Source organism: Dipodomys ordii, unplaced genomic scaffold, assembly GCF_000151885.1.
Source record: "Dipodomys ordii isolate 6190 unplaced genomic scaffold, Dord_2.0 Scaffold107, whole genome shotgun sequence".
Classification (NCBI taxonomy): domain Eukaryota; kingdom Metazoa; phylum Chordata; class Mammalia; order Rodentia; family Heteromyidae; genus Dipodomys; species Dipodomys ordii.
In genome coordinates, this window is record NW_012267323.1 from 1,037,306 (window position 1) to 1,046,242 (window position 8,937).

An 8,937-nucleotide genomic window follows, 5' to 3' on the forward strand; every position below is an offset into this window, starting at 1 on the left:
GGAAGTGGCGCTGTGGCTCAAGTGGTAGAGTGTTAGCCTTGAGCTGAAGAGCTGAGGGACAGTGCCCAGGCCCAGAGTTCAAGCCCCACGACCAACCAAGAAAAAAAAAAAAAAGTGGGGACCACAGTAATTTCCAGGGTGAAAAAAAGAACTTTCTTTAGGACCAAAACAAATTATGTAACTTTTTTAAAGACAAATGTCTACATTTCCAAGGGACAGAAAAATCCCTTCCTGAAGTTTGGCAGGTGAGATACTTGGTTAGTGACAAGATGCCACTGGAGAACTCCTGCTATCAGCAGAGACATGCAGGGCAAGAAAGTATGTGTGAATGGGGGCGATTCCTTCTTTAATCCACTGCCTTTGGGATCCGGAGTCTGGTTTGAAGGCTCGGTGTCTGAGTTTCCTGCAGGCCTCCGTGGGGGGAGGGGGAGATGTTCTAGAATGGGCTGCTTACCGTCTGTAAAGGCTCTGAGCCAAGGGGAGGTTCCGCAGGCAATCCTGCAGCTCATGGGCGCTTCCTTGCTGCTGGAGAAGCCAGGGCAGCTCATCTGCACCCCGCCAGGTCACCCGGTCCTGACTGGAGAGAGGACGGAGCATGCTCAGTGACTGCTTCCTACACAACTCCCCCCACCCTCGCCTGTCTTCAGAGGGACAGTGGAGGAGGAGCCACCCATCACCCCACATGCCTGACTCTATGCATAATCCCACGCAGAGAAAGGAGGGCCAAAGCAGAAACTCAGCCAGCACCGATGCCTGTCATTCTAGTGACAGGAAGATGAGCTCTGGGAGACTGAAGTTCAATGCCAGTGTAGACAGAAAAGTCTGTGAGCTGTTCATCACCAATGAACCAGGAAAAAGGAAAGAAAGCCAGACTGAAGCTGGGCGCTGGTGGCTCACGCCTGTCACCCTAGCTACTCAGGAGGCTGAGATCTGAGGATCGCAGTTCAAAGCCAGCCCAGGCAGGAAAGTCTGTGAGACTCTTATCTCCAGTGAACCACCAGAAAACCAGAATGGTGCTGTGGGTCAAGTGATAGAGCCTTGAGCTGAAGAGCTGAGGGACAGCGCCCCAGGACGAGAGTTCAAGTCCCGCAATTGACCAAAAAATGCCAGACTAGAGATCTGGTTCAAGGGGTAGAGTGCCAGCCATGAGGAAGAAAACGGAGAGAATGAGACCCCAAGTTCAAATCTCAGTCCTGCCTCTTCTACGAAGATATCACAAACTTTACTAATCTTCATATAAAATACAAAGTCAATGATCATCTCAACTATTGGACATTGATGGGGAAGAAGATTCAAGACTGGAACACACTATAAAGAAGCTAAAACCCAGGGCACTAAAACGTGATACTTAAAAGGTATTTTTATCAAATTGAGCTTTTTTTTCCTTTTTAAACCTTCAGTAACTCCAAATACACAGAGATAGATGCACACATTTAAAAGAATAAAATAAATAAAATGGTCCTGCAAAGATTTCACCTTAACCTTTAACATAACATGAGAAGACTTGCATACAGAGTCATTTTTCACTCTTCTGGCACTAATCGGGAAAGGATCTTACTTTTGGTGGTGGTGTTTTTTCCCTTTGGGTAAGAAGTTTTTCTGCATAGAGAGGTGAGGACACACAGTGAGAGCAGGCAGGAGAAGTTACAAGCCCACACAGAGGTTTCCTCACCTTAGCTGCAGGGTGAAGTAGCTAATCAGCTTTTGCCGATAGGAAGAGATGGCCTGGGGCCCATCCATGTACTCCAGCCGCACTGTTTCCCAGGCCTGAGAATGAGAAAACAACAACGCTGGACTCTACTGAACCCAAAACAGAGTTTGTACCACAAAGTACCACAGGTCGAGAACACATTTGACATTTGACAACAAGTGGATGTTGAGGAATTTATAAATGATTTCACCTCCGTAGTTTTATACTAGAAATGGCCTCACAGTATTTTTAAATCTAGGCTACAGTCATGTGATATATTTGAGTAAAATTTCCTAAATGATTGTTTTAAGAACTCAGAGCACAATTTTAATGCAAGCTTTTTGTTAATTCATTTTCCCTCGGTTCTACCACTTGAGCCACGCCTCCAGCCCTGTTTAAATATGTATATATACTTACGTATCTTACATAAATTTATCTTACATATGTATGTTATATATACACTTATGTATATTACACAAATATATATGAGTCTAATATAGAGATAATATATAGACATAGTATATCTAATATATATATAGATAGATAAGAATCTCACAGCTGGGTGCCAGTGGCTCAAGTATGTCATCCTAGTTACTCAGGAGGCTGAGATCTGAGGATCACAGTTCAAAGCCAGCCCAGGCAGAAAAATCCCTGAGACTCTTATTTTCAATAAACTACTCAGATAAAGCCAGAAGTGGTGCTATGGCTCAAGTAGTAGAGGGCTAGCCTTGAGCAAAAAGAAGCTCAGGGACAGTGCCCAGGCCCTGAGTTCAAGTCCTAGGACTGGCAAAAAATGACAAGAAATAGGGTCTCATCCTGCCTGGGCTGGCTTCAAACCACCCTCCTCAGATCTCATACACTATAATGTGGAATGATACATTGCCACCTATCAATTACAGATCTTAGTCAGAGATGCTTGAGGGGTTGAAGGCGTGGCTCAGGTGATAGAACACAAGACAGAGAGCAAAAGTGTCAGGTAACCAAGTTCAAGTCCCAGTGTTGGACCAAAAAAAAAAGTTTGAAATACCACTCACCTGCAGATGCTGAAATCTGAGTAACCCACAGCCGTATGTCAACAGACACAGCTGGTGGAGGCTGTGGATGAGGGAGGTCAGCCCAGCCCAGGTCATCTCAGGATAGAGCTCCATTAGCTCCGACTCGCTCAGACCATTGTGGCTAATACTGACCAGGCAGAGGATCTAGGCAGAGAACACACAAATGATGGTTGCCAAGCACCTCTGCAAGTATCCAGCCACCAGGAAGATTGCCAAGAGTCTTTTAAGCTGATTACTTGTTATTCTAATGATCAGTAAATTAAAACAACAACAACAAAAAATACCCCACCAAAACCTCCCCCCAAAACAAAAGCAGGTTTCCTGCAACAAAGCGCATCTGTACAACAGACACCCAAGATTGACGACATAGAGAAAATAACTTGGTAAAAGTTAAAATTGCATGACACATGTTCTTAAAAGTAATGACAGAAGCTGGGCGCCAGTGGCTCACGCCTGTCATCCTAGCTACTCAGGACACTGAGATCTGAGGATCATGATTCAAAGGCAGCTCAGGCAAGAAAGTCCCCGTGAGACTCTTATCTCCAATGAACCTTCAGAAAACTGCGGAAGTGGCGCTGTGGCTCAAGTGGTAGAGCACTTGCCTTGAGCTGAAGAGCTGAGGGATAGCTCCCAGGCCCAGAGTTCAAACCCCACGACCGACACACACACACACAAATAATAACAGATTCCAATTCTGGGACTGCAGTGGAAGCAATAAGGCCTTCTGTGGCTGTTTGTGATCAGGGATGAGAGTGGCTGGTGCTGGGGCTGACGTGAGTGGGGCAAGTCGGGATCACTCCAGGCCTCAGGTTTCATGCCCACAGTGGGAGGGAAGAGGAGAGTTCAGTCGGGGCCGGGGATTCCGGCAGGAACGCCTGCCCTGTCAGGGCTGCCGGGATCTCCTCTTCTGTGAGCAGACCTCATCTGCCATGGGCACCGGGGACAGGAAGAAGCACGCCTGCCCCGGATTCATCAAAGCTGAGAAATCAACCCACAAATGGATCCTGCTTCAAATTCTGAGTTCAGCAAGGTGCTTAGATACTAATTTCCAAAAATAAAAATCAGAGTTGAATGTATTGAGCTGGACACGTGACTCAAACATTTAGAACACCAGCTGTGAGCAAGCAGGGTGGGATATATATTAACAAACAACTGCAGAGTCAACAACAGCAACAAAAAAAAAATGGGTGGTGCTGGACCTTGAACTTGGAGCCTTGTGCTTGCTAGGAAGGTGCGCGACTCCCAAGGCCAGGCCCTAGTCTTCAGAAACAAATGTTAAATGAGGTGCGCAGCACCGTGGAAGATGATAAAATATTACTGAGAGGAGTGATAGAAAATAGAGACTCGGCACTGGAGGCTGACTTAGCTGCTTTCCATGAAGGCTCGGCTCATTCTCCCTAAACGAATCTTTTAAGGTCAAGTACCATTCGCAGATTCTGAAATGAGTTCCGGTGGTACCTGCAGAGCACGTTTTGTTTATAAAACTGGATAAATATTGTTTGTCTTCTGCCTCAACTTCCCCTGACCCGCTCATGTCCAGATATATTCTAAAACTACAGAAAATTAATCCAAGCTATGAAGAGTAATAAGACAAGGAGTTATCAAACCATCTGTGAATGAATGCTTACAGCTCTAGTAACTTAGTGTGATATTAGCAAATAGGCAAAGCTGGAGACAAGGGGCCCAGAAACAAACTCAGTGTTATGTGAGAGTTAGACCTTTGACGGGCAGTATCCACACCAGTGCAGAAGATACACTTGGTTAATAAAAGGAACGATCCGTTAGTTATACGACACACACTAAGAAGACAACCAGTCAGAAGACAACCCAATTAAAAATGAGGTGAAGGACCTGACCCAGCCATCCACATGAGAAGGAAGGACAGTCAATGAAGACAAAATGACCGGAACTCTCAACGCTCAACAAGAGGAAGGCATTTCAGTGAGCACCCCAGAACTCGTGTATATGCGTGATGTCTGTTTAATGACACAATAAGAGAGCTGGTTTACTTCAATCCATGTAGCTGGGACAGGGTGAGCGTCCTTCCCTCCTGATGTGGGGTGCAGCTCACCTGTCTCATCAGCTCTTTGTGGCCCTCTTCTGGCAAGGAGTCATGGACGGAGCGCAGGATGAGCCTGTATAAGGACACGGTGTCTTCACACTGTAGACACTGGCAGAGCACCGCATCCAGGCTGCCCGCTCTCCCCGCACTGTTGGAATGGAGAATGCATTTTGTTTTCTTACAGACTGGCGACAAGGGGGAAAATGTGCAGAATATGAACACAAGGTGATGTTGGGAATTTGCGTGGCAACTGTGTAACACGTGCTAACCAAGAAGATAGGGCCAGATGACCATTTGGGGGGACCTGGGTGTTTTTTTTTAGGACACTATCTGATTCAAGACAGTAAACACGGGCAAGATCTATGTTCAGTGATTGCTAAGTACTCTGGTGCATGAACACCATACTACTCCTGCGATTTTTTTTTTCTTTTTGGCCAGTCCTGGGGCTTGAACTCAGGGTGTGGGTTCTGTCCCTGAGCTTTTTTTATTTTTTGTCAGTCATGGGGCTTTTACACTGGGCCTGGGTGCTGTCCCTCAGCTCTTCAGCTCAAGGTGAACACTCTACTACTTGAGCCACAGCGCCACTTCTGGTTTTCTGCTGGTTCATTGGAGAGAAGAGTCTCATGGGAACTTTCCTGCATGCAATCCTCAGATCTCAGCATCCTGAGTAGGTAGGATGACAGGCATGAGCCACCAGTGCCTAGCTCCCCCCTTCCCTGCTTTTCAGCCTCTTTCCCTCTCTGATTTATTATTGTTGGCAGTACTGAGGTTTGAACTCAGGACTGCACAGGTGCTGGGCAGCCACTTTGCCACCTGAGGCACACCTGTGGTCACAAAGTAACATCTTTCTTTATAACTCAACTTTCTCCTCATGTTCCCGTGAGCTTAGCTGGCGGGAAGGAGTCTCCTGCATGGCCCCACTTGCGTGGGAAGAGGCCTTTTGCAACCCGGTAGGCAAAAGGGTCAGTGTGTGGAAAATCAGAGCTGTCCATGGACGCTGGGAGGCTGGTGGGGCTCAGGCAGGTGGGAAGCTTGGTGGCCGCCTGGGGGAGCACGGGTGGGGGAAGCCCTTGGCTCACAGCACTAGGCCTGAGGGCGCGGGGATCACAAAACACACAGACGGCCATGAAGGGCCACCAGCACTTACCGAGCCATCATTTTGCCAAGAAGAGTGACATGCAGGGGATTACAGGTGGTAGCCGAGCGACAGTGCCTCTCCAGCTGCTGCTCCTGCCCACGCAGCCAGAGAGACAGAGAGGAAAGAAACACCGAGACCCAGAATGAAGCAGCCTCCACCTGTGGGCCTCACACAAACCTAAGCACAACTCTGGCCTTAGGCCACCTGCTCAGAGACAGCCACCCAGCTGCACACAGCAGATACAGCCAATGGGAAAAGGCACTTTTACTTTGATCGGTTGTGGGTCTTGAACTCTGGTCCCTCAGCTCTTCAGCTTGAGGTGAGCACTCTACCACTTGAGCCACAGCGCCACTTCTGGTTCTGGTGGTTCACTGGAGATAAGAGTCTCAATGGACTTTCCTGCCTGGGCTGGCTTTGAATCTGGATCCTCAGAGCTCAGCCTCCTGAGAAGCTAGGATAATAGCATGAAGTAGCATGTCTGGCTCCATATCCAGAATCTTTTTCATGGTTTAATATCGTTAAGGAGGGAAGGGATGCATTTACCAAAGTTACTACTACATTCCCATTTCTTTGGAACAACAGGCTTATCCTGAATTTAACTATGACATTAGGTATTTTCTCAGAAAGCGAAGATGGAAGGTGGCATCAAAATGTAAAACCCTCACCTGTTCTTTGCTCAGCATGATGTCCACAGATTGACATTCAGCCACTATTATATGTTTTGCATCTTTTGGATTTAAAGGGTCAAGATGAAGCGTAGGCCACAACCTTTTATTTAAAGAAAAGAAAAATGAAAATTCTATTAAATTGGAATTCCTAGCCCCTTTCCACAATTTTTCTTTTCTTTTTTTTTTTTTTGGTACGGTCGTGGGTCCTGAACTCTGGGCCTGGGCGCTGTCCCTCAGCTCTTCAGCTCAAGGCTAGCACTCTACCACTTGAGCCACAGCACCACTTCCGGCTTTTTTCTGTTTTGCTTATGTAGTGCTGAGGAATCGAACCCAGGGCCTCATGCATGCTAGGCAAGCGCTCTACCACTGAGCCACCTTCCCAGCCCCTCCCAATTTTTCTTAACCATACATTCAACACCATTTCCTCTGATCTAACATTGGCAATGTAATTCAACCACATTCAAAAAAATATACCCGCTGGGCGCCGGTGGCTCACGCCTATCACCCTAGCTACTCAAGTGGCTGAGATCTGAGGATCGCAGTTCAGGGCTAGCCTGGGCAGGAATGTCTGTGAGACTCTCATTTCCAGTGAACCACCAGAAAACCAAAATGGCGCTGTGGCTCAAGTGGTAGAACGCTCACCTTCAGCTGAAGAACTCAGGGACAGTGCCCAGGCCCAGAGTTCAACACCCACAACCGACAAAAATAAAATAAAAGCACACACAAAAAAGGCTTTTCTTTGTTTGTCCTCCTAGCATTCCACGGAAGGGAAGCGCCCTGAAGTCAGTGTACCTCCAGGCTGCAGGGCATGTTTCCACATTCACAGAAACCACGACTCTGACATTCACCGGCAGGGGATCGATCAGCCAGCTCATGTGCTTGTCTACTTGCTGCAGAATATGAGAACGGAAGGCAGACGACTAATCAGAGTATTTCAACGCAATGTAAGAAGAGCCCCCCGATGAACAATCCAATTCTTCTTAGGTGTCCCTTCAATGAGAAGGGATACAAATCTTATTTGGGGGTTGACGCCTGTGATCGTAGCTACTTAGGAGACTATGATCCAGGGGATTCCAGTTCAAAGCCAGGCTATGCAGAAAAACCCGTGGTACTCTATCTCCTGTTAATGGGCAAAAAGCCAGATTGCAGGTATGTCTCAAGTGGTGGAGTGCCAGCAATGAGCAAGCAAGCAAACAGTATGGGGCCCCCAGTTCAAGTGCTGGTATCAGCGTACACACACACACACACACACACACACACGCACACACGCGCACACACACACACATCTGTGTGCACGCCCTAAAATATATTAAAAGAAGTAGTTTCTGCTAACAGTGTAAAATGCTTTTGATCTCTTCTAAGGAGATGGTGCTGGCAGACAGGAACACATTCGGGCTTTTCCACAGGCTTCCTCGTCAGAATGGGCACAGGCGTCCTAGCGCTCTCCACTAAGATCCCACAGCTAACCTCACCGTCCTGCAGATCAGGGAACAGCAGCAACCACTTGCCGCCAGCATAGACCTTAGATTCCTGCCAGAAGAGCCTCGAGTGGGCAGAGGGTCTGTCTTCCTTTTGGGGAGGGGGGGGGGACGGGTGCAGATGGAAAGGCAGGGGACACCCGTACCTGCACCTGATCGATGGAATCGATGACGATGAGGATGCTGCCCTGATGGCGTGCTGACAGCTTTTCTAGCCAACGTGGGAATTCTTCCAGAAGCTTTGCAGGGTCCAGGGTTGGTGCAGATACTGCCCAGGAGTGCTGCATCAGCTACAAGGTAACATGCACAAAGGAGAGTGGAGCTCCGGGAGGTCTGCTTGTCCCCTCCCCCCCCCCCCCGTTCCCCAGACCAGCACCGAGTCCCTAAGGGAACGTGGGGGTAGTCATGGGGGTAGTGAGGGGTAGTTCTACATGGCCCAGATGCCTATGAATGGTCATGAAAACATGTGAGGTATAGACCTGTATCTCATATGTGCACCTATAGATATAGATATATCAGATACAGAGAGGTATGTATATCTATGCAGCCGGATATATAACAATATCAATAGCTATTGATCTATAGATATAAATAGGTCTATCAACTGTATTGATATACATTTACATACATCTGTATAAATATCTATAAATATAGATATATGTATATCTATATAAATATATATGTAGGGGCTGAGAAGGTGGCTCAGTGGTAGAGGGCTTGCCTTGCATGCTCGAGGCCCTGGGTTCGATTCCTCAGCACCACATAAGAAAAAAGAAAAAAAGCCGGAAGTGGAGCTGTGGCTCAAGTGGTAGAGCACTAGCCTTGAGCTGAAGAGCTGAGGGACAG

The 8,937-nt window shown here is 47.5% G+C and overlaps 1 protein-coding gene across 1 annotated transcript in view; it reads right to left on the reverse strand.

Annotated features, from left to right (window-relative positions):
- Nphp3 (nephronophthisis 3 (adolescent)) overlaps positions 1-8,937 on the reverse strand; it is a 29,688-nt gene that overhangs the window by 6,021 nt on the left and 14,730 nt on the right. The window contains exons 9-17 of the mRNA XM_013028036.1: positions 8,468-8,474; positions 8,238-8,381; positions 7,406-7,503; positions 6,611-6,713; positions 5,955-6,037; positions 4,817-4,955; positions 2,725-2,889; positions 1,673-1,767; positions 455-577 (exon numbers count right to left, since the gene is read on the reverse strand). Coding sequence (XP_012883490.1) covers positions 455-577; positions 1,673-1,767; positions 2,725-2,889; positions 4,817-4,955; positions 5,955-6,037; positions 6,611-6,713; positions 7,406-7,503; positions 8,238-8,381; positions 8,468-8,474 — 957 coding nt within the window. The remainder of the gene's footprint in view (positions 1-454; positions 578-1,672; positions 1,768-2,724; positions 2,890-4,816; positions 4,956-5,954; positions 6,038-6,610; positions 6,714-7,405; positions 7,504-8,237; positions 8,382-8,467; positions 8,475-8,937) is intronic.